Below are 25,666 nucleotides of genomic sequence, written 5' to 3' on the forward strand. Positions count from 1 at the left end.
CTGTGCGACTAGTCGCAAACGACCGAGCAATGACAAAAAGATACTCTGTATGGAATCGCCGAATGATTCAATGTAGGGATCGTTTTTAAAACATCCAGTGCTAAATTTTAATAGAAAAACAAAGTCTATTTATCAAAATCGGCATCATTTCTTCAATTGTACGATTTAAAAAAATTAGGTGGTCCTCTTTTATTGTCCATCACTGTATGATTGAGATTTTGAATCCGGTGCTGAGTGCATTTTAAATGACGAAGCTTTACGTAGCCAAAATGGAACTTAATTACTTAATGCGAAATAGTTTCATTGGACAGCAGATTTCCCGGAAAGGTTGAGGTTTTTCTTTAGCCAAGCACATACACTAATGAATAAAACCCTCCATCAGAACATTCTGTTTAAATTCATTGCAATCCAACAGATTATAGGTTAGAGGGCAAAACCTTACAATAACGGCGCGATATGTCACACACACACACTTAATTTGATTTCAAAAACGAACATTTTACCGACACATTACACTCTTCTCGCAAAAGTGCAAAAGTAAAATAATAATCGAATCAATTCATGCATCGATAAACGAAATCTGATTAACAACATGGTGGCGATCAATTATTAAAAATTGCATTCTTCCACACGCTTCAACTCTTTCAAATTAAGTTTCAATTTCTCGCTTTATACAGCAACTGCTACGGGGGTTTATAGAAAGAAAAAAAAAACAAATCACACACACGTAGTCACACAAAAATCACTCAACTCATTGGCGAAGGAATGTGAAAACCATGCCAAGGGCTACTGTGGCCTCGTGTGTGTGTGTGTGTGTGTGTGTGTGTGTGTGTTCGCGCACTAGCTTGATGTAATTATACCTCATATGCCTAGCGTTAGTGGGTGATGATGCTGTTTTTTTCGTGCTCACTGTGTGCAATCGTTGCCAGTCGCTGTAAATAAGTCGATAATCGATTAAAATCAAATGGCCCATATTGGGCCAACGTTTGCGTCGTTTAGTTGCAAATTGGAAGTTGGTGAAGCAGAGCAGAAATGTGTCAATAATCAGTCGCACGTGTGTGAAATTCTAGGCCTGGTCCCTATTTGCAAATGCTGCTTTTTATTTAGTACCACAACAACAAAAAATGCCCAAATGAAGATTGACGTGTAGTGTGTCAGTTAGAAAGTCCAAATAATACTATTATTCATCTCTAAAGACGAAGCAATCTCGCTTCAGAATTTGTAACTGCAATGAGTGTTCTGATCACTAGACATCTACCCCTCCGGAGAATACTGACACCAATCGGCTCCAATTCCGTATGGTTCGCGTATGTGCATCCCAGCCCGTGCACCAAAACTTTGTCGAAACCCGGGGTCGTACGAGATGTGTATCTATGCGCTATTATTTGGCATTGATCCACATTTTACGCCACCGACCGCAATAGAAAAGACATCCCAAGTGCAGTATCGCTCGGTGCAGTGGTAACAGCTGCATGCGCATACGGTACCGTACCGTCCCCCAATCTAGCATACCCACCCCTATCCGCGGTAGTAAAGCCCTCCAACCCCCCCTTCAAACGTACGAGCGGCGCTGTGTGGCGGTGGTGACAGCTGATGACAGGCGCGAGGTACAGCACGCCACGGTCGCTTCCTGTTTTGCGTGCGATTAGCTTCCACCGGAGAGGACCTTCGACGTTAGACGGTGTCTAGTCTGCGTCATAGGTCATCCCCCGGCGCCCTGATAGAGGTGCGAGGCTCGTGTGCGTTTTGTTTAGAGCGTGTGAAACTAATCTCCCTTTCCGGACGACCCAGCCAACTGTGGAGCAACTTGTGGCGCTGCGTGTGTGTGTGTGTGTACATCGTCTGGGCGTTAGTTAATTAAATTTGCAGAATCTCTCAAGGAAGGAAAGGCGAGGGCAAGCGACGGCAAAGATGGCGACGATGATGTGTGTGTGTGTCTCTGTTCAGTGTCATCGAAGCGCCATCTTGCCATTTTGGTGAGTGAGTTATGGACTGCTTCACGCGTCATTTATTAGACGCGGAGTTTTCGAGCACGGCCAGCAATGGGCGCTCGGTGACAAATGCAGCGATGTCTGGCCGAATTCGTGGTTTTCAGATGCTGTAAGCGTTGTATGACATCACAGGGCCATTTGAAAGACGCGTCATTTGATTGATCGATTGGGGGAATATGTCGTTCGAGCACCTTGGTCCTTGGTGGACATGCAAAACACTTAAAGAGTACGTTTCCAGCGCAGGACACCGAAACGATAAATTTGCAAACGAATGCTAATTTAGTTGTACCCTCGTTTGTATGTGAGTACCTTTTGCGTCCCTATGGAGAAGTCCGTGCAAAGGTCAAACGATTGGCTGGAAAGCAATACACAGTGGATTCGTTTGATAAATCACACCGACTAAGTAATTGGTCGCAGGTAGATGGCAATGGTGAAGGTTACACAATGCAAGTTTATGCTATCGTTAAAGCAGTTTAAAGTGCTCGTACTGGAAGCATTATTTAGAAGGCACCTTTATCGTGATCCGAAAGAAGCAATATTGCACCTGACTGCTAAACCCTTAACAGATCAATGCGAGCAGCAATGTCGTGGCTGATCTGGGCCCGTCAACTGGTCTTCTGGGTGGATAGATGGCTCAATTGCACAAGCTAGATCACCCTGCGGATAATACTTTGTGGTTCAATCGATTAGAGGGTAACGATGGAAAGCAATTAACCTTGATACGCCTCTCAAAGACGACACACCTTCTGTTTGTAGACAGTCACGATGCGAGGCACGGTCTAGTCAAATATGTAAATCCTTAACTCAGGTATTGCTCAGGTATATTCACTAACTGTTGACTAATGCGTCGCAGACAAAAAAATGCGTTAAAAATACTTTCGTAAGCACCAGACCTTAGCTTATAATTGGCGATAAGAGCTGACACCTTGGTCATCAAGTATTTGACGAGTACTTATTTACTTATCCGGCGCTACAACCGCTGCGCGATCGTGGCCTGCTGCAACAATCCTCGATACCGCTCACGGTTTAGCGCCGTCGTCTGCCAATCCGTTATCCCGGACGTTTTGGCGGACGCATCAATGTCACCGCTCAAGCTCAATTTGAGCCTACCACGTCTTCTCTGTCCGGTCGTCCGGTGTCATTCTCATGCCGTGACCAGCCCACCGGAGCCTGGCGAGTCTAATTCGCTGCACGATGGTGAGATCATCGTACAGCTCGTAGAGCTTGTCCTTCCACACATACGGGGCCAAAAATCCTTCTGAGCATCTTCCTCTCGAACGCGGCTAAGAGGGCTTCGTCAGTTTTCAGAGTCTATGTCTCACAGGCGAATGTGAGTACCGGGACTATGAATGTTCTCTACAGTCCCAGTGTTGTCCGTTACGACAGGTGTTTAGAGTGGAGTAGTTGCCGACTGACTTTTGCTGAATTTTGACTGAATTTTTTGGTGAAGTTTTGGTCGACTTCGAAGGTGCGGTCACCTATCTGTTCATCACTCCTATGGTAAGCACTGTTTGTTAGCAGAATCCCTTGTAATAACACCATCGTTATGGTTTAGTGCCGCTCGCTCGATCCTTTGATAAGCTTCTGCTACATAGGAGAGCCTCATACTACCGAGATAGTTACCATAATTATAGGATAAATCATAACACATCAAACACCAACAGAGGCTTCGAACTCGGTGCAACGGACAAGCTCGACCGCTTTCCCATTTGACTCTCGTGTGGTATGCATCTCCAGCTAGAGTTAATTAAAATTAGGATTTTTGAGGTTAGGGTTTAGTTAGGTTGGTTGTAGTTTTCCGATGCGCCGAGGCGATAGCGGCATCGGTTTCCCTTGACAGAGCCGGGGTTCAAATCCTATCTAGACCGCCTCTCAATACGCAGGACTGACTATTTAGCTACTATGTTTTAAGCTTAAGTCACAGAAAGCCAGAAATGACAGGCAGAGATCCTTCGAGGTTGTAGTGTCTAGGAAGAAAAGAAAAGAAGAAATGCTCACGGATTATTTGAGTGTTAATATATGGTGCAATTCTCTTTAAAAGGTGTTTGTCATACAATAAATAATTGAATTGATTACACTAATTGAAAGCAAACGTGTACGTTCTCATTTTAATAACCTAAGCGTACCATAACTCATTTTCCTGATAATAAATACCACACCGCTAGCAACCGCTACCCAACGATAGCTGGCTGGTTCCCCTAAACCAGGGCAGGTCAACTAGGAGGGAAATAGCTTTCGGATGAATTTAGCCCATCAACCGTTACCGTGTAATTAGTATCATTTCGCACCAGAAAAGCAAAAAAAAAAAAACAGAACTTCTAGCGTGAAGGAAAGAAAAATTGACCAATCTGAAGGCTCAAACATGGGATGGGTAAACTCCTGTAGGGGGGTGGCCGGCAGGAGAGCTGAGGGTGGGAAATTATATTGAATTAATGGCCGCTCATTAGCGTCACGCCAGTGTGCAGCAAACAGATTGGACGGTTCGCAAAGAGAAGAATCGATGAAGCTTGTGCTGTTTTCCCGGTAGGAATAAGTAACAATAGGAAAGCAAAAAAAATCCCTCAAAAAGGGGGGAAAACAATGCCCATGGCAACGTACTCTTAGCAGGAAATTGTAAGCTGTTATCTCGGGGTTGATAAAGAAAGAATGAATGATTTTAAAAGATATTTAAGAAAATCGGTCGAATGTGTCTCAAATTTTGGACCGTTTTCTAATAATGGTTTAAAATGATATTAATTTGAAATTTTTATCTGTGTTTTGCATAATTTTCATTAAAGTTTATGATCGAAAATCTTCTCTCGTCTCATCAGCAATATTTGATTCACCTTTCTTCGGCCTTTGCTCATCTACCAGAACAAAAGCGAGAAGCAAAGAAAAAGTTTTCCTTTACCCTCATGCAACGTTTATCATCCGACACACGAGGAAAAACTCAGCAGCGAAACAGTTTTCCACTCGAAACACCTGCAAGAGAAAATGCAAAACAAAAAAGGTTTTAATCTGTTTCTTGCCTTATCATCGAACCTTCTCCATTTCCTCCGCCATCCTTCGCATGAAGGTGTGCGTGTGTCTTCCTTTTTAAGGTCGGAAAATGAGTAGCAAAGTAAAACTAAAAGAGGATCGATAAGAACTTTCCTGTATCGGGGAAAAGCTTTTGCTTTCCTTACGCGTGTTCAAGGTGTATTGCCTCCTATTGAAATCTTGATTTGAAATGGGGTAGGAAAAAGAACATCATGCTTTTGGGTCCGTTTTTTGTGCCTTCTAATGCCTTCTTTACTCGTGAGTCATCTCGTCGTTTCCATAAGAAACCTATGCGCCTGGTATACTGGCAGACCCACACACACACACATACAAACGCAGTCCCAGTGAAACCGTTTTCTCGGAAATGAAGGTAATTGAACGGTGGAGGAGACTTACCCCAAAACTGTGGTACGTTCTTGGGGAGAGGGGGTGGAAAGGGAAGCGGAAGAAAGCAGGAGGAAATGGGAAAGTTCACAAATTATAATTCTCCGCTTTTTCTCCGGAAATGAAAAGGGGTTTTGGTTTGGGGGTTTCGTTTGGCTGGTGGTGCGGTGCAGGCTGTGCCGTTTTTGCAACTTTTCGATACGCTGATGAATTTTCCGGAACTACCAGTTCGGTGGGAAAATGTTTTTTCCACCAGTTAGAAAGGATTCACGGCGTTCATATAGAACGGAATTAATTTTTGGGTATTTCACCAGTAGGATGCATGGCTTCTCTAAATATGTTTTAATGCTTTAGATAACCGACACTTTTAGAATTGTTTAACTCAAATGAAATGGTTGTTTCATCGTTGTATGTTTGAAATACGATGTACTTATACTTTGCTGCAAGGTTACTGTAAGGTTTATGTAGAGCATTCGAGTTGGCTCATTCAAAAGGAGAAGTGTGTGTTTCCTTGACCATCATTAAGGTTTAGCTTCCTCATTGGTTCACTCGATGCCGTATTGCACATTATAAACACCGGCGCCGCAGTCGCATCTGCCACCGGTCAGCCCCTCAACATCTATCCGGATCGATTTTCCGAACGCTAAACAGAATTTTCTTCAACTTCTCCAATCACAAAACCTGTCGCGACAGACGAAATACTGTATAGACCATTTATGATCACAGTACTCACATACGTCTTTGAGACATGACCTCTGTTCAAAACTGATAACTGAAGAAGGACTTTTCGCCCCGAATACGCATTGGAGGAGGCGCTACAATGACGAAATCTACGAGCTGTACGGTGATCTTATCATCGTGCAACGAATTAGACTTTCCTGGCTTGGGTGGGCTAGCCATGTCATGAGAATGATACCGGACGACCCAGCTCGTAAAGTTCTTGCAAGCCGTTCACACGGACAGGGGAGTTGGGGCAGACTCAGATTAAGATGGAGTGATTGCGTTGGTCATCTGCTAGAACGGCTGGGATAATAAATTGGTAGACGAAGGCGTAAGTACGGCAGATTTTTCAGCTTCATTCCAGATTCTGGTAATTCAGAGGTATAGAGTCTTGGAGTAGAATTGCCTATATAAAACTGCATATATTGACGCAAGTGCGAGGCACTTCAGGTTTAATTGAGAATCAATGTAATGAAGATAATCTGATCGGTTTAAGACGACAGTTCCTTCCGGGACACGGGCTCGAGGTCCTTATATGAAAAATATAAAGGACTGGAGAGAACGTGCAAAAACCTGTTGAAGGCGAAGAAAAAGGGTTATTGGCGTAGATACGTCAATAATCTAAACCCCACCACTTCACTTAATTCGCTTTGGAGAATGGCTAGAAGGATGCGAAACAGCAACAACATCAATGAGAGCGAAAGCTTTTCTGGCGAGTGGCTGTATGAATTTGCCCACAAGCTTTGTCCCGATTTCGTTCCTGCGCAAAGCTTTACACAACATGCGCCTGGTAGTGACCCTAGGATGGATTCACCGTTCACAATGGTAGAGCTATCACTTGCTCTCCTATCAAGCAAAAATTCCTCCCCGGGTCTGGATCAGATTAGTAGCAAATTGCTTCAAAATCTGCCCGACATAGGGAGGAAGCGTCTGTTAAGTATTTTCAACAATATGTTGGAGGTCAACAGCGTTCCGCAAGAGTGGAGAGAGGTGAAAGTTGTCACTATCTTGAAGCCTGGCAAACCGCCATCAAGACACGATTCTTATCGGCCAATATCGTTACTGTCGTGTCTGAGGAAACTCCTTGAAAGAATGATTCTTTTTCGGTTAGAAGAATGGTTGGAATCAAACAACCTTCTCTCGAATACCCAGTTTGGTTTTCGTAAAGCCAGGGGTACTAATGACTGCTTAGCCCTTCTGGTAACAGAAATAGAGCTTGCTCGTGCACGCAAGCAGAACATGGGATCTATTTTCCTGGATATACAGGGGGCATTTGACTCAGTATCACCATACAAGCTGAGTCAAAAATTAGAAAATGTGGGGCTGGGTCCAAAGTTGAACAACTTTCTGTTCAACCTTTTGTCGGAAAAAGCTATGAGTTTCAACAATGGTCATGTGCAACTAAAGCGGACCAGTTTCCATGGACTAGCACAAGGGTCCTGCTTGAGCCCCCTGCTATATAACTTCTATGTCAGTGAAATAGATTCTTGCCTAGCTCCGAACTGCAGCATTAGACAATTAGCAGACGACGGCGTCATATCTTTTGCAAGCAGGGACGCCGTCGAAATCCAACTGGCTTTACAAACCACTTTGGACAACCTTGCCGAGTGGTCTGAAAACCTTGGTATCAAGTTCTCTGCAAAGAAAACTGAGATGGTAGTCTTTTCTCCCTTCAGTGACACGACAAAAAACAGGGAGAAAAGACTATTTGACCCGAAAATTGATGTCTTTTTGTACGGTGAAAAGATATCAACTACCGACAATTTTCGATACCTTGGTGTTTGGTTCAATTCAAGGCTAAACTGGAGTACACATATCACCCATCTGGTGCAAAAATGCAGTAAAAGAATCAACTTTCTAAGGACAGTCACAGGATTCTGGTGGGGCGCACATCCATCAGACGTCCTACGACTGTATAAGACAACGGTACTATCCGTGTTGGAATATGGAAGCATATGTTTTCATTGGGCATCCAACACGCATATCCTCAAATTAGAGAGGCTCCAGTATCGTTGTCTTAGACTCGCACTAGGGAGCATGAAATCAACACACAACATGTCCCTAGAAGTGATGACCGGAGTGATGCCGCTAAAACTACGTTTTGAAATGCTGTCGCTTCGCCTTCTAGTCCGTTCTTCAGTATCAAATCCCTTGATCGAAGAAAATTTTAAAGCGCTTCTAGAGACAGGTTCTAAGAGCAAGATCTTGAAAATCTACGAAGATTTTGTTGCCCTACAAGTGCATCCTAGCGCTCCACAGGCATTAAACCGTGCTGCCCTTCCTGAGACCTACAGTTCCCTTTTAACAACAGATTCCTCGTTGCACGAGGAAATTAAGACCATACCGAATGATCTTCGCCCGATGGTAGTTCCGGGCATTTTCAGGGATAAGTATGGCCATTTAGACCAAAGTAGCCAGTATTACACTGACGGATCATCCTCTAAGGAAGGCACCGGCTTCGGCGTTTTCAGTGAGTCCGCCGAAGCATTTTTCAAATTGCGGGAGCCGTGTAGTGTCTACACCGCAGAACTAGCCGCAATCTTGTACGCACTATTGATTATAGCAGCGAGACCTTCGGATCAGTACTTCATTTTTACAGATAGCCTTAGCGCTATCGAAGCACTAAGGTCCCCGAAGGCTGTTAAGAGTCAGGATTTCCTTGTCATTAAAATCATAGAATTGCTTGGCTCCATGTTCGACAAGGCGTTCAGGATTTCGCTAATTTGGGTACCTGCTCATTGTGGAATTCCCGGCAACGAGAAGGCAGACTCACTGGCCAAAACAGGCGTCCAACAAGGCGCATTTTACGACCGTCCGATCTCGGCCCGAGAGTTTCTTCGCCTACCACAGCAACTTTTCCTGTCTCGCTGGCAGAGCATGTGGGAGGCGGACGATCTCGGGCGATTCCTTTTCTCGATCTCTCCGCAAGTGTCCCTGCGGCCTTGGTTCGGTGGGCTCTCTGTAGACCGGGCGTTCATACGCATGATGTCTCGACTTATGTCGAATCATTTCGCGTTGAACGCTCATCTGCAGCGTATAACTCTGGCTCAGACGAAGGTGTGTGGCTGTGGTGACGGATTTCACGATGTGGATCACCTTCTGTGGTCCTGCGTGGAGTTTGAAACTGCAAGACCCTCCTTGTTAAGCGCAGTCGAGAGCATCGGCAGACGACCGGGTATAGAAATAAGGGAAATGTTGGCGACTAGAGACCTCGCATACATGAGGCTCATCTTTCGATTCGCCAGAGACAACGGTCTCATCCTTTGATTCCGCATCCCTATTATCCTTCCAATCCACATCCGCCACTCCTTTTTTGTTATTCGTTGTGTTGTCTTTGTCTTAAGTGTTAAGTTTTTTTTTTGTTGTAGTGCCACGGGTGATCCGCTGACGAAGCAACAGCATCCGGGGTCAAAGACGTCACTGTCGTAAGAAGAGAGGCAGAATTTTTCTGTAACAGTGTCCTTCATCTCTGTCTAGCCTTGATGGAGCGAGTGCGGCCTTGCTGGCGTTGGGTTCGGAGGTGGTCGGCGGGTTCAACCTCGTAATTAGCAGATACCCTGCTGTTACGGGATGGAACTCGCCGATAGCTTCTGAATTCGGTGCTGGCTTGATCGAGCTCGGGCTATCACTGCTGGGCAGATTGAGGTCCACTGTTCACAGGCAAATGTTTGTGCTGTCACAATTGTTGTTTTCCTTCTGTTTTGTTTCAGTCCAGATCCGTTACACGGAAGGATGGAGTCCCGTGTGTACACATCTCAACCACCAACACACTCTACACAGCAATAGACCCGGACCAACAATAGAACTGGACAAACTCACCACAACCTCCACACATCTACAACCGAGCACGCCCGGGATAAGGCGAAATATCAGGGAGGAAATGCCTTGGTAATTTTTAGTGTCATTGAATTTTGTACTTCGTCAGCACATGCGGTACTGACCATACGGCGTCAAGCCGTCATAATCGAAAATAAATAAAATAAATAAATAATAACCTAAGCAGTGAAATCTGAAGGCCTGATTCATTCATTAGTCGCGTACGGGTCCTGGAGTATGCTGGTCCACCTGCCCGGGAAGAGAGGCTTCGCACTGCTCCTCTCCAATCGCCTCCTGCGTTAGCGATTCTAGCTCGACGGGTCATCGTCAGAGAGCGGGCACGTAGGCACATAGCGCGAGTCCCGATCTCACAGATTACTTCGCTTCGCTACCGGACTTCTTCCAGAGTCATTTTTGAGAGGTCGTTGTTGAGGACGATCTTTGGCGACAAAAGCAGAAATGACTAAGAATTAGCCGAGCCTTACGGTTAACTCGTTGATTGGACCAAGTGAAATCGAACCAGTCGGAGACCGAGTTCTATTGTGGGTTGTGGAAGGCAGTTTCTTAATGAGCTCTCGGTAACAATTTGAAGAACTTTTTGTGGTAAAAGTCTTTAGCGTATACAATTTTGGCTAAAGTGGATCTTCTTCTTCTTCTTCCTTGGCCTAACAACCTCTTAGGCCTGTCATTTTCTGGCTTATTAGTCATATTGTTACCGCATAATCGGAAAGTCAGTCCTCACTGTGGGGGGAACGATCCCGATTTGAGCCCCGGTCATGCAGTGTGAAGATCTATGAACACCGGGCAGATTTGGATGGGATTTGAACCATGGTCCTGCCATGTGAAAACCGGTGCCGTTATCACCTCAGCCCTATTACAGGACGTGTGTGGTAGCTCAATGTTTGACGTGATAATTCATCACGCATCATCAGCATCAAATGTACAAAAATATTGTTTTAGCTACAGAAAATGAAAGTTTTTCATGCATCTTTCTATTGCTAGCTTAAGCATTGGCCGCTAATTTTTTTATTTATGAACAACATCAAACCTTGGTCCAAACTTTTTATCACTCGCTTCCAACATTCCACCATTCCAATCTCCATCCCCGCGAAGCGTTACTATTCTCACGCTTTTTATAGCACTTCAATCTCCGGCTGACAGCGGCGTCCTGGAAAAGCCACCACAATCATCATCTGCTAAAAGCACTAATCCTTCGTACGTACAGGTCCGCACGCGATTCGATTGCTCTCTACACACCATTACGAAAGCATCCTGTAGCGAACTACAGATGAATGTGTTCGTTAGCGCGTACCGAGCTGGGTACCCGTAAAGCGTGTAGGAGTTTTGTTCTTCGATCCGAATCCGTACTTCCGTTTCCTTTGCTGCGAACAGTCGTGCCTGCGGGCCGTGGAATGGGGCATAAAAATAAACGCAAAAGAAAGAATCACCCCCTAAACGGAAAGACCCGGAGGCCCCCGGAGGGTCAGGGATGGAAAGCATCCGAAACAGACCGAAAACGCTACACATAGCAGTGGCTGAGCAACTCTCATTAAAACGATATCAAATAAGTCTCGAAAAGTGTGCACGTGAGTCGTTGTGTGTGCGTTTGGGGATAAGCGAAGCAGCAAGGACATTAGATTTCCGTCGAGTTTCGCATTTCACAGGCCCGCCGTACCGGAACGCCATGTGCTGTAGACGACCCTTGGGGCGATACAGAACAGGACGATGATATGTTCGCATGTAGCACCCATGTTCAACATGAATACCGTGTGAAACTGTTTTCATACAATTACCCTGCCCTGTGATGAGGGCGGCGGGTCAAAGGTGGCCGCATTGAGCTGTTGGAATGAAAGCGCCGGGTGAGATTTTAGCAGTTTTATTTAAATTGCTGTTTTTTGTAGATTGAAGTATAAAATATAAATAAAAGCTTGTTTTGGATAGCGATGAAGAAAATACTGCTGCAGATAGCTCAATGAAATAATTATTACCCTACACGGACATTTAGTAAATCTTGTACAAAAAGTTTGGCCAAAAGACCACATCTATCTCCAGCTCACTTCTAGTTACAGATAGAAAATTTCAGGTGGAACATGCGGGGATGCTTTACGTGTTCCCGTGAGTCAGCAATTCCTAACGGAATTTTCAACAAAGAAGAACCTCTTCCAAGAATTTAAATATGCGAGACAGCTGAGGTATCTACTGAGTAATAGGACTTACCAGGACACCGACAAGTATGATTAGTAGTAGTATGATTTTAAACAGCGCTGTTTATTCTTACAGAATGTCTGGTTCTCATACATGAACAACCAGTAGCGAATTTAGTTCCTTGAAAACCCTAAGAGGAATGGAAGATGAGCGTTTCATTGGATATGCCGCCCAGAGGGCGATCATTCTCTGGTTGCTGTTGTTCAGATTTTATTCTCACCGTTAGGGTTATTGGTTGGACTCGTGCACTACCCGTGCTTTTAGTATTTTATCTGAAGCTAGTCATTCAGATAGACCCACTGTACGGAATTGGTAGACGGTTTGAATTACAAACATCACCATTTTTAGTCTAATACTATCCTGGCTAATTTCCGATAGCGAGGTAGGACTATCCGGCAACGTGGTATAAATGAATCCAGTATGCCTTAATATGACCGGCATGCGCAGAAATGTAAACTCCAAAAAAATCTGAATCCTGCCTACAATATATCAACTTGTTTTTTAAAACCCAATTAAATTTGAAACGTAATGTTTATCCCTAGACCATCGTGTCCTATCACTCTATCAAGTGGCAAATCAATCTAGGCTTCGTCATTTGGAGGGAGGAGGGGGCGTCTTCACCTACGCAGCAGATCCTGTTAAGCTTACTCACCAAACGAGTCAAACCTGGAGGGCCCTCAACTGCCATTCCGCTCGAGTTCTTCAAAGATTCTTGATCCGCCTCTGGTGTCGTGGTATCTAAAGTGCAGGTTTCCTGCTCAGTTGCTGCGGAAGCGCAGCTATAAACTGCAAAACGGATGTTTTAAAAGTTGAGTGCAGTGGTCACGAACTGCTTCCTGCAGATGACCGTCTGAGAAACACAAGCGTCAAGTCTGTATCGTATGGCAATAATAAAGAAAACCAGAACGACACATTACTTTTTTACAATCTGAAGGTACATTTGAAGCAAGGATTCAATAAAAAACTTAATTTCAACCATTAAACACAGCACAATTCGACTTCCAACGCAGCCTTGGGCTGGAACTGAGCGATATATTCTGACGCGTACAAAACAAGCAGAAAAAAACGCCTAAAAGTATGCAAACCACGAAGCACGTTTGAAACGCACGTTGATTGAAAAGTGACTGGCACTGGCCACAATAAAGATTAGAGCGAATAGAACTTTTCCACGTTTAGGGGAATCACTTTAACGAATAAAGTAAGGGAAAGAGGTAGGAAAAAGGTTGAAGTATGAGAATATGGATTTCCATCGATAATTAGCATTACAAGACTCATCTTTTAATTATTTCCCACTCCACTCGAATGCGCAACTGAAGCTCGACTTGCTACCCTCTAGACGGTTACGCATCCCTGTTCGCCCTTCCAGCTATACCCCCCTCCACTCCCCACCCTTCATGACCTTGCTACTTTAATACAACTTCTAACCGTGTAGCATCATCATCATCATCATCATCATGAACACCGGCAAAGGCGCGTTTGAGCCATCACAATCGAGAACTCGTTTTTCCGATCGCACTTCGTTCGTGTCGTGGATTTACCGAACGTTGGTTGAGGATGGGTTTTTCGGTGTTGCATCAGTTCAGTCATCCGAAAAAGCAAAAACCTGATTTCACCTGACACCTGTCGCGACGGGCAGGTGTGTCTGTGCCGGAACACGGGGAAGGGAGGGGGGGGATTGAAGCGGGTGAGACAAAACAACAAAAGGCAACAGCTTCGAAAAAGCTTCCACCATGCGAACGGTACGATACGCACACCGCGATCGCGCTCAGCACAACAACCATGATCTGCATGTTCGAGCTCGCTCGCGCTATCAACAAACAGCCTCGCGAGACCTCGAGACGCATCGTACCGTCGGTCAGCGCGTTGCTGTGAAGGTGTCAGTTCTGGTGGTGCCGTCGTATACGCACGATCAGTGTAGGGAGTTTACCGCGCGCGTTCGGTTCGGTTTTGCGGAAAGGATTCGCAACAGTTCCGTGCGCGAACTCGACCGGGAATGGCGTGAGGTTCGAGCAGCTCGTGTGTCTCTTCCCGCTACATCCTGGTGATACTTTCTGTGATCTGTGATTATTGATTGTGCCTGAGCGAATTTTGGTGTTGTTTGTGGTGACGTGAGGTTACCAGTGAAAGGAAACAACAGCAACACACAAAAAAAAAAAAAAAAATGGCGCCAAACAGTACGCTGTGCGTGATCACGCTGTGGAGTGTTAGTGTGCTGATCCTGCTGATCAGCCAGTGCGACAGGACCGATGCTAACTTCATCACCTACGTCGATGACTCGGGCGAGAATGTGCCCGAGGACTATGTGCTGGATACGCACCATCGGCGCAAGAAAGTGCGTCCCCAGGACTACAACGATGCGCTGGATCGTCTAATCGCGGATGCACTGAATCAAACAACCCCCAGAAGCAACGATACCTCGTCGGATGAGCTAGCCTCCAGCTCGGCCGAACAGAGTGTCGCTTGTATGGGCGAACGAAAGGTGAGAAGCGAATGCCAAATTTCAAGGTACCGTCCAGCCGTCAAGAAAGTGTTTTTCGAGCTTTAGTGACCTTGAACTGGAACGAAAGGTTGAGATGATCGTTAAAAGCGGTTTCTTGAGCCGGTGAAAGGCAGCAGACAGTGAAGTGGAACTGGACACTGAACGGAGTCGTTTTTTTGTTTAATATTATGCAATGAGCAGACGCATCTATGTTTCATTTTTGATCCAAATTTTGATGTTTGTATAATCAGACATCGTCCGGCGGTTAGTCATCCGTTTTGTCGTTTGCCTTGGACAACGGCTACCGTTTTGGACAGCGGGAACCAGTTGTGCAAATGTGAACGCTTTCGGTTCATAATGGTGTGAGATGCAGTTAGCACTCATCAGGATGACAGTGGATTGCTAATTGCGTTGACCGGTTCTCTACCTCCCCACGAGGGAGTGACATGGGCTTTTCCTTGCTTTTTTTCTCACCCCGCGCTAAAACACAAGTTTGCAGCTTAATGAGCAGGATATAAAAGTAAGCGAGCGTTTAGTGCAGTTGTCGATGGAAGAGTGTGGCTGTGTAATTGTTTTAATTACACATCAAATCGACACTAGAACCCGAAAGCTTGTTTCGCTTTTCTAGGAACTATTCAAACGGTAACATGCGCGTGTATGAGTGGGCCTGTCAAACCTGCATAGTCGCTTCGGGTTACTATTTCCAGTTGGATTGTTGTTGTTTTATTAATGGCGGCGGTGTTGCTATAAAAGGCACATTCGGAAGGAACAACTTTATAGCAAAGTTGGCCCATACACTATTGCGAGTTAGCGGTGAATGCTAATTTTGATTCTTTATGACAGCTTTATCTCGTTAGAAAGAATTCTCGCTAGGTGTAGAACATGAGGATACGTGATAAATTCTGCATTATAAATTCCTCTATCTAGCCTCGATCGAGCAGATCAAAGCCCTTGAGTGCGAGCCGGCTAGAGAATGAGGAAGTATTGATTATTGTTTTTCACGCCATCAATAAATGCGTTTTATTGTGGCAAAGTGAATCAACCGCTAAAGCGTGTTCATCAAGATTGCATGTATCAAATTAACACGCCAGCCAGATATCGTTGCTGGCGTACACTATCCAGGCACAAGGTTAATAAAACTTAATCGTGCAAGAACAATGTTTTATTGCTAAAATACACACACACACACAACACCGAAAAGAAGCGTCTGCATCAAGTTGCGCAGAGATTTCTTAACAGTTGTGGTGTTGTGGTGTTTTACAGTACTGGTCCGGACGGCGAAGGACTTTACTTTCTACTTCTGCTTTTGGATGACCTTTTCGGTGCAGGCAATAAACTGCAGCTCACACACCACGGCATGCAGTTTTGCGTGAACAGCACCCGTATCGGCAAAGGTGCACCGGAAACTTGAGCGTCGATGCAACGATGGAGACTCGCGCTGCTTAATCATGCGTGCGCGCTAATGTGGAATCATTTTTCTTTCGCGATCGGTGTTGCGCGCGTGCATCGTGTGAAACGCTGCATCTCATTCGAGGAGGTTTGTCAGAGAATTCTTGATGTTTAGCGTCTTCCAGATACTTCCCGTACCGGTTGGGAGGGTGAAGCTCATCACGGGCCGAGGATGGTTTGGAGGATGAGGAAAAGAAACAGGATTTAAAGCCTGTAAAGCCTGGCACCAGGTGGAGACGGAAGGCCGAAAATGAATTGCGTCGCGAGAAATATGAAGATACAGAAAGTTAAGCCTTTTTTTCGGGTGAAGAAACTGGTCTCTCTTGGAGATTAACATCGGTTTGTGACATGGACGGCTTGAAGGCGCGGAGCATTTCACGAAAGTGGCACAACAATGAGGTCCGACTGTTTGAGGATACTGACTTTTGGAATATCAGGTTGATTCTACTGCAATCTTCAAATTTCTCTTAAAGTGGGTTATAAAGAACGGTTATGTAAATCTGTATCTAACTAACCAATATCTAACTCGAAATTTGCATAGTTTATGGTACGATCATGGACCAAGAACGCGAATAGGACATATTTTACTGAAGACCGGCACTTCTGCATATCAGCCTGTCTTGGTGTTGTTTTTTTCTTGCGAATCCACAAAGAGTGGGCACACATATTTGGGATGAAAATCAGGATAAGTAAACCTGTTTCCTGTGTACCAGGCAAGAAAGCAATGGAGAAGAGCCCCAAAAAGGAGGAAGATTAATCATTGATTTATTGATTAATAGCGTTCTTGGTTTGTTCGAGGCTTCAGTTATAACTTTGTAGTTCTTCTTCATTTATTTTATTAAATCCTATACTTTCTGCCATAAAGGCTTAAAGGAATGCTTAACTTAATACTTTATTTGCAAATATATTACGCAGACAAAATCTTGTGGGAAGCTCAAAGCGGGAGAGAAGGAAACGGTAATTTTAGGTAAAATTAAAAATGGAAGAAAATTGAAATAAATGAAGATGAAACAAAGGAAGAATGTAAATGGTTAAACCATCTGAAGCATGAGATAAAAGGTTCATTATTACAATACACAGTATGTCGCGTATCCAAAGCCAGGGGACGCTTCTAGGATGAAGGGCGGTCCGATGGCCAAGACGATAACGACGCCGGTCTTCACACGGCAGGACCGGTGCTCTAATCCCATCCAGTCCGCCTCTCCGTACGTAGGGCTGACTTGACTATCTAGCTACGCGTAAAATCCAAGTCATAGGAGAGCCAAAAATGGCAGGCCAAACCCTTTGGAGGTTGTAGTGCCAAGGCAGAAGGAGGAAAGTAAATCTCGAGCATCTGTAGAACCAAGTAGGAAGCTCCTTATAAAGCAAACCTTAGCCACATGATGCTTTTGACTTAATACAGCAAGATTGAACAGATGCCGACGAGATCCATAAGTTGCTGCCTTAGCGAGGAACCAAAGCTATAGGCGACTCGTGTGAAATGTCTTTGAATTCTGGTAGTATAACCCTCGATAGAAAATGGACACCAAATAACACAGACATACTCCAATATGGAACGTTCAAGACTACAATACAAAGCCCAAACACATCTTGGGTCCCAGAAATTACCAGCTACCCGAATGATGAATCCAAGAGTCTTGTTGGCTTGCGTTATAACATTGTCAACATGGTCTGTCAGCTGTCATTAAGTATCACACTAAGGTCACGAATAGTAGTATTGAATTGGATTAGAAGATATGTAGTCGTTTAGCTTAAGACTATTCTTGAAATCCCTTTATTCGTATATTACATACATTAATACTAACTTAAAATTTAGTCGGTAATTCTTTCGGTCGTTTATTAAACTAAAATATATAGGGATTTAAAATATATATAGGCACCTTAAAGTCCTTCACCATAGTAAAGCTTCTCATAGCTTATGAATACTTCAGAATATTATAAAAAAAACATTATATCTTAAGCTTGACAGCTGCCAATCAAAACGAATGCTTGTTGCTTTTGTCCTAACAGCTCTCTAATGCATCCATCACTCGAAAGATTAATAGTTCTCAAGCATTTGAATCGCAAAGAAGCAACCCTTAACAGAAAGTCGATTTCACACCTTACCAAGCTACGCCATTACATAAATTGTTCAAATTAAGTACCAATATTGATGACGTCTAATTTGTCTTGTCAACGTCTTTCCCTGCCAGCCATTGCACATCAACTCCCAGGACAGGTTGACGGTACGAAAGTGTTGCCCGAAGGGCCAATCGTTCCACCGGCTAAGCATAACCACCTGCCACCCGATGGATGTGCACGATCACATAAGCCGCTTTACGCTGTTGGCCCGCCAGCTAGACTACTACGGGCCCGGTTGTCACGAGTACGGCAAATACCTGCGCTACAACACGACCATCGACAAGACGTGTGTGGGACAAAGGTAAGGTATTAGGGCGAGAGGGAGAGGCTGAAGGAGCCCCCCCCCCCCCAAATTCACCCAAGACAAGTGTCTAATTTCGTGCCATCACCCACAGGTTGATATTTAACGATCGTGGCACGCAGATGCTGTTGATCCAGAACGGTTCACTGCTGGTGACGCGCGGCGACCGGATCGAGTTCTACGATGATTTCTGCGTGGAGGAAACGGGCAACGGGGTGCTGGCGGCACACATCTGCGACGTGGATGGTGGTGGCCACTCGGACGATCTGTTTTCCGGGTGGTTGGGCACGGTGATGATAGTGCTGGCGCTGGCAGTGTCCGCCATTACCGTGCTGGCGTACGCGTTCGATCGGACATTGCCACACCGGTACGGGCCACTGATTGCGAGTCATGCCGGTTTGCTGGCTGGGGCAATTCTGCTCGAACTGCTACTTACGGCACTTGATCAAGGTAAGACGGCAAGGGTATCCTTGGTGATGTCTGTGGGTTAAGTTGCCTAGAATGTGGGCCGTAGTTGTAAAAACACTATTGTGTTATCACTTGTTTATATGTTATATGCAACAGTTGAGGTTAAAAGCTAGACGAAGAATTAGGTCAAGTTAGAAGTGCCGATGAAGATCTCAACGCAAACAAAAGGTTTCCTTGGAAATTGAAACTAATCATAACTTAGAGCCTTGATCCTATGATTGCTGATGTGAATAGGATCAAGGAATGCATTTAAACCCTGTAAACAATTTCCTATTAAATATCTCTTAATCTGAAACTGACCATTGCCCAAAATAACTTAATATTCTTGAATTCTTGAGAGAATCTTTAAGTTAGAGTTAGGTGCTAACTAGAGCAGAAAAAAGATATTCTTTTAGAGCAATTACATTGATCGTCCATTCTTATCACTAACGACTTGAAGACCTCCTCAAAATGCTCTTTGCTGATGCGGTCCTCAAATTATACAGACAAGCTGATATGGCTAACTTCAATTTAAGAATTCATGTACTAGTAAAATGTGATCTCCTAGAGGTCTTAAGTCTTCCGTTAAAATTATCCAATATTCTTGTATTCTTCTCTGTTACTTGAGTGCTCAGTTTCTTGGTTGGTAACAACGTACAGTCCTACCACTTTATGTTATATTATTAGGCTTTCAATTCTAACTAAGGTCCCACTGCCATTCCCCTACAGAATACTACCGTCCCGTGGTAGATGTCCTGGTCGAGTTTTCCTACGCCATTTTTGTGATCTTCAGTGCGATGCTGTTCTTCTCCTCGGCCACCGGCACCAATAACATCAACTATCGGCTACTCCTAGTAACCGTGTTCTTCATCTCCTCCTGCTCTCTCATTGCCATGGGCCTAACGTTCTACTCCGAGCGCGTCCTACTGATGGCGGTACTGGTAAGCCTGCTGGTAGCGCTGGTCATCAGTGCAGCAAACGTCTACACCTCCTTCGGGCGTAATCATCTCGGGTTTAATAGTAATGAAAATCCGTTCGAGATTATTAACGAAGGTAGCACCGCGAAGCGTATGGATCAGCGGAAGGAGCTGTAAGTTGACTGCTTAAGCTATCATCCGAAGCGAAGAGCGTTGGTAGTAATTTTCTTTCTTCCCCTTGCTCGCCCAACAGCACCATCGTCTCAACATTCGCCTGTGCCACCCAGATCATCGTGTGGATACCGTACTCGATGGGCAAGTACTCGCTGCTGTCCGTGCTGGCCTGGAACGCGATCATCGTCTTCGTCGTGTTTGTCGGCCTACGGCGCCGTTCGATCGGACTGTGCAACGTTGGCCAGCGGGTAAAGCTGCACCATCCGGGACAGGTGGCCGTCGGCTCACCGTACGCCGACCATCAGATGCCTCGCGACACACAAACGGTCCTACCGCCGGACGACGACATAGAGGCAGAAAATGAGTTGCGTGTGGTGTAGAGCTAGGTCAGCTGCTACCCCCCCTAAAACTACCGAAGAGATTTGCTCGTAGAGACTGTAAATAAAAAAAACAAACGAAACGTTTCGTTTCGCTAGCGGAATTTATCGTTCTTCAAGGGAAATAATTTAAGACGTTAGCACAAAATTTATCCCAATAAGTCTCCTCCAAAAAAATACCCAATTTTAGTCACCGGTTGGCGATCGTTCGCCCGCTGATCACGCTCCCCAAAACCACATCGTCCAAGCATCGGGGTGGGATTTTTTCGTTGTTGGGACTTTTCGTACGTAAGAAAAGGCGAAATAAAATAAAACAAACAATACTCGAACGGCGCGAGCTCACACAACACATTTCTTATCCGATGGCGGGTTTTGCGAACATAACCGGTTTGAATTCTTCACGGTACATCATCCCAGCCTACAGCGAATGGTGACGCCCGTCTGTGGACGACAACAAGCCGAAATGGTGGCCTTGATATTGAGGGTTTTCGGCGTGAAACTGCAGCTGAACCAGAAAACGGTGTTGCTGCCAAACGACCATCGAAGCGGAATCAAAATGTTAAGCTCGAGCAAAGCAAAATTGGAACTGCAATTCCTTTTACGGTTCAGTTTTGTTGAGTTCGCTTTTGCGAGTTCGAGTGTCGTTTTATTGGCCAGCTTGCGGAGAGCGAATGTCATCGGGGACATTAATTTTATGTGTATTTTCTTTTATTTGTAGAACATGTTTAAACCACTAAAAGAAATGTTTTAACTTAAAAAAAAACTGTCTTTCCTCTCTAGATGATGATGAAGGTTCCTTTTAATTGCCTTCTCGCACTGACAAGTGAATGGTACGAATAAAGAGATTTATGGGGTGAAGTAGCCAAAATATAGTTTCCTTTTTTTGTGGTTGCCTTTCGATAAAGACCAGAAAAACAGTCGTTTCATTTTCACAACAAAAACCTCCCTAACCTTGATTACGGTAGGAGAATGGGGAGCGTCGCTGTAAACTGTAAGCCACCCTACAGGGAATCGAAAACCGGCTTACGGGATGTCCAACTGTCTAGTGGATTTTCCGTGGAAGATCGCAAACGTTGTCCATTCCACCTGTACACGATGGCTTCAGGGTACATGAAGTTGCACGTAGATAGCTTGAAGGTGGTGTTTTTCTTATGATTCATCGCCTCTCGCATCAGTGGTGGAGTACAAATGATGACCAAAACCAGTCGCCTCTTGGTGGGGATTTTATCATGTAGAGGTTTTTCCAAGGAGAATGTCTCCTTTTGTTTTGTATCTTTGCTCCATAATTAAATCGTGTAAATCCCACGGCAATCAGGGGCGAAGGCTTGCTTTATTCAACAAAGTAATGGTGATGCTTGTTTAAGACGATGCAACTCGCTTTTAAATTCATACCCCTAAATGTAGGCAATTCGAGTTCAATTTTTTTTGAGGTAAACATGTCGTAACAGCAAATTTGTAACAAAAAACCTTCAGCTTTATGTTGACGGTCATTTTCGTAAGAGGAAATTTATCTGAATCTGTTTTTTCAGACTAGCACAATAATTGAGAAATCGAAGAGGTTGAGAAAAAAAACTTTTACTTTTGTTTTAATCACTCAATTTACACCATTTAAAGTGGCAAATGTGACTAAGGCTTCTGGTCATTTGAAATGAAATAAACCGATGTTTATTTTTCAAATTGTAGTTCGTTTTCATGCGCTTTTCCGCACAACAGTTAAACAATAAACATTTTTTTATCGAATTGCCTAAATTTAGGGGCGAATATTTAAAATCTATTTAGCGAAGGTGCACCAATCATGGGCGAGTATTCGGTGCACCTTAGTTAAATGGATTTTAAACATAAGCCCCTGAATTTAGGCAATTTGATATTCAAACCGTTAACGATTAAAATATTGGATTGGAAATAGTGATAATGAGCAGGCTTTGTTTAAATATTCAATTTTTTTAGCTTTTTTGTATAGAAATGAGATACGAATTTAAATTAATTTTGAACAAATTGGCCCTATTCCTAGGCCTACCATAAATGTATACCCTAAAATCGTTTAAAAATCTCTGCAATCTAGGCAACCCGATATCGGAACAAGTGCTCATTAATAACATTAACATTCATTACGATGTTTTTAACCACCCTCGTAAGCGTTACTTGAGTAGATAAACATCGACATTTCCCTCATAAAAAAAACCGTGGCCCATTCGTAGCGTTGTGTTTTCATTCCCCCTTATGCTGGGTAATATTATGCGCAAACGACTCAACCCATCTCGCCCATCTTCCCAAGATCAAAGGAACGAACCTACGCCATTTTTGTGATCTTCAGTGCGATGCTGTTCTTCTCCTCGGCCACCGGCACCAATAACATCAACTATCGGCTACTCCTAGTAACCGTGTTCTTCATCTCCTCCTGCTCTCTCATTGCCATGGGCCTAACGTTCTACTCCGAGCGCGTCCTACTGATGGCGGTACTGGTAAGCCTGCTGGTAGCGCTGGTCATCAGTGCAGCAAACGTCTACACCTCCTTCGGGCGTAATCATCTCGGGTTTAATAGTAATGAAAATCCGTTCGAGATTATTAACGAAGGTAGCACCGCGAAGCGTATGGATCAGCGGAAGGAGCTGTAAGTTGACTGCTTAAGCTATCATCCGAAGCGAAGAGCGTTGGTAGTAATTTTCTTTCTTCCCCTTGCTCGCCCAACAGCACCATCGTCTCAACATTCGCCTGTGCCACCCAGATCATCGTGTGGATACCGTACTCGATGGGCAAGTACTCGCTGCTGTCCGTGCTGGCCTGGAACGCGATCATCGTCTTCGTCGTGTTTGTCGGCCTACGGCGCCGTTCGATCGGACTGTGCAACGTTGGCCAGCGGGTAAAGCTGCACCATCCGGGACAGGTGGCCGTCGGCTCACCGTACGCCGACCATCAGATGCCTCGCGACACACAAACGGTCCTACCGCCGGACGACGACATAGAGGCAGAAAATGAGTTGCGTGTGGTGTAGAGCTAGGTCAGCTGCTACCCCCCCTAAAACTACCGAAGAGATTTGCTCGTAGAGACTGTAAATAAAAAAAACAAACGAAACGTTTCGTTTCGCTAGCGGAATTTATCGTTCTTCAAGGGAAATAATTTAAGACGTTAGCACAAAATTTATCCCAATAAGTCTCCTCCAAAAAAATACCCAATTTTAGTCACCGGTTGGCGATCGTTCGCCCGCTGATCACGCTCCCCAAAACCACATCGTCCAAGCATCGGGGTGGGATTTTTTCGTTGTTGGGACTTTTCGTACGTAAGAAAAGGCGAAATAAAATAAAACAAACAATACTCGAACGGCGCGAGCTCACACAACACATTTCTTATCCGATGGCGGGTTTTGCGAACATAACCGGTTTGAATTCTTCACGGTACATCATCCCAGCCTACAGCGAATGGTGACGCCCGTCTGTGGACGACAACAAGCCGAAATGGTGGCCTTGATATTGAGGGTTTTCGGCGTGAAACTGCAGCTGAACCAGAAAACGGTGTTGCTGCCAAACGACCATCGGAGCGGAATCAAAATGTTAAGCTCGAGCAAAGCAAAATTGGAACTGCAATTCCTTTTACGGTTCAGTTTTGTTGAGTTCGCTTTTGCGAGTTCGAGTGTCGTTTTATTGGCCAGCTTGCGGAGAGCGAATGTCATCGGGGACATTAATTTTATGTGTATTTTCTTTTATTTGTAGAACATGTTTAAACCACTAAAAGAAATGTTTTAACTTAAAAAAAAACTGTCTTTCCTCTCTAGATGATGATGAAGGTTCCTTTTAATTGCCTTCTCGCACTGACAAGTGAATGGTACGAATAAAGAGATTTATGGGGTGAAGTAGCCAAAATATAGTTTCCTTTTTTTGTGGTTGCCTTTCGATAAAGACCAGAAAAACAGTCGTTTCATTTTCACAACAAAAACCTCCCTAACCTTGATTACGGTAGGAGAATGGGGAGCGTCGCTGTAAACTGTAAGCCACCCTACAGGGAATCGAAAACCGGCTTACGGGATGTCCAACTGTCTAGTGGATTTTCCGTGGAAGATCGCAAACGTTGTCCATTCCACCTGTACACGATGGCTTCAGGGTACATGAAGTTGCACGTAGATAGCTTGAAGGTGGTGTTTTTCTTATGATTCATCGCCTCTCGCATCAGTGGTGGAGTACAAATGATGACCAAAACCAGTCGCCTCTTGGTGGGGATTTTATCATGTAGAGGTTTTTCCAAGGAGAATGTCTCCTTTTGTTTTGTATCTTTGCTCCATAATTAAATCGTGTAAATCCCACGGCAATCAGGGGCGAAGGCTTGCTTTATTCAACAAAGTAATGGTGATGCTTGTTTAAGACGATGCAACTCGCTTTTAAATTCATACCCCTAAATGTAGGCAATTCGAGTTCAATTTTTTTTGAGGTAAACATGTCGTAACAGCAAATTTGTAACAAAAAACCTTCAGCTTTATGTTGACGGTCATTTTCGTAAGAGGAAATTTATCTGAATCTGTTTTTTCAGACTAGCACAATAATTGAGAAATCGAAGAGGTTGAGAAAAAAAACTTTTACTTTTGTTTTAATCACTCAATTTACACCATTTAAAGTGGCAAATGTGACTAAGGCTTCTGGTCATTTGAAATGAAATAAACCGATGTTTATTTTTCAAATTGTAGTTCGTTTTCATGCGCTTTTCCGCACAACAGTTAAACAATAAACATTTTTTTATCGAATTGCCTAAATTTAGGGGCGAATATTTAAAATCTATTTAGCGAAGGTGCACCAATCATGGGCGAGTATTCGGTGCACCTTAGTTAAATGGATTTTAAACATAAGCCCCTGAATTTAGGCAATTTGATATTCAAACCGTTAACGATTAAAATATTGGATTGGAAATAGTGATAATGAGCAGGCTTTGTTTAAATATTCAATTTTTTTAGCTTTTTTGTATAGAAATGAGATACGAATTTAAATTAATTTTGAACAAATTGGCCCTATTCCTAGGCCTACCATAAATGTATACCCTAAAATCGTTTAAAAATCTCTGCAATCTAGGCAATCCGATATCGGAACAAGTGCTCATTAATAACATTAACATTCATTACGATGTTTTTAACCACCCTCGTAAGCGTTACTTGAGTAGATAAACATCGACATTTCCCTCATAAAAAAAACCGTGGCCCATTCGTAGCGTTGTGTTTTCATTCCCCCTTATGCTGGGTAATATTATGCGCAAACGACTCAACCCATCTCGCCCATCTTCCCAAGATC

At 44.2% G+C, this 25,666-nt stretch overlaps 2 protein-coding genes across 2 annotated transcripts; both read left to right on the forward strand.

The window, feature by feature from the left end:
* Nucleotides 1-13,889: 13,889 nt before the first annotated feature.
* Nucleotides 13,890-20,728, forward strand: LOC118505875. The gene is made up of 5 exons (XM_036042301.1): nucleotides 13,890-14,613; nucleotides 18,255-18,484; nucleotides 18,579-18,934; nucleotides 19,661-20,021; nucleotides 20,102-20,728. The coding sequence occupies exons 1-5, from the start codon at nucleotides 14,296-14,298 to the stop codon at nucleotides 20,400-20,402; spliced, it is 1,566 nt and encodes a 521-aa protein (XP_035898194.1). The 5' UTR covers nucleotides 13,890-14,295; the 3' UTR covers nucleotides 20,403-20,728.
* A 1,966-nt stretch (nucleotides 20,729-22,694) lies between these two features.
* Nucleotides 22,695-23,717, forward strand: LOC118505876. Its single transcript, XM_036042302.1, has 2 exons — nucleotides 22,695-23,010; nucleotides 23,091-23,717. Exons 1-2 carry the CDS (start codon nucleotides 22,718-22,720, stop codon nucleotides 23,389-23,391), a joined length of 594 nt encoding a protein of 197 aa, XP_035898195.1. The 5' UTR covers nucleotides 22,695-22,717; the 3' UTR covers nucleotides 23,392-23,717.
* The last annotated feature ends 1,949 nt before the right edge of the window (nucleotides 23,718-25,666 follow it).

This window comes from Anopheles stephensi, chromosome 2 (assembly GCF_013141755.1).
Source record: "Anopheles stephensi strain Indian chromosome 2, UCI_ANSTEP_V1.0, whole genome shotgun sequence".
Classification (NCBI taxonomy): domain Eukaryota; kingdom Metazoa; phylum Arthropoda; class Insecta; order Diptera; family Culicidae; genus Anopheles; species Anopheles stephensi.

Excerpts from the sequence above, each read along its gene's own strand:
- LOC118505875 (XM_036042301.1), top strand. The coding sequence starts at position 14,296 with ATGGCGCCAAACAGTACGCTGTGCGTGATCACGCTGTGGAGTGTTAGT. Across the intron at positions 14,614-18,254 it reads CTTGTATGGGCGAACGAAAG|CCATTGCACATCAACTCCCA; the intron begins GTGAGAAGCGAA and ends TTTCCCTGCCAG. Across the intron at positions 20,022-20,101 it reads ATGGATCAGCGGAAGGAGCT|CACCATCGTCTCAACATTCG; the intron begins GTAAGTTGACTG and ends CTCGCCCAACAG.
- LOC118505876 (XM_036042302.1), top strand. The coding sequence starts at position 22,718 with ATGCTGTTCTTCTCCTCGGCCACCGGCACCAATAACATCAACTATCGG. Across the intron at positions 23,011-23,090 it reads ATGGATCAGCGGAAGGAGCT|CACCATCGTCTCAACATTCG; the intron begins GTAAGTTGACTG and ends CTCGCCCAACAG.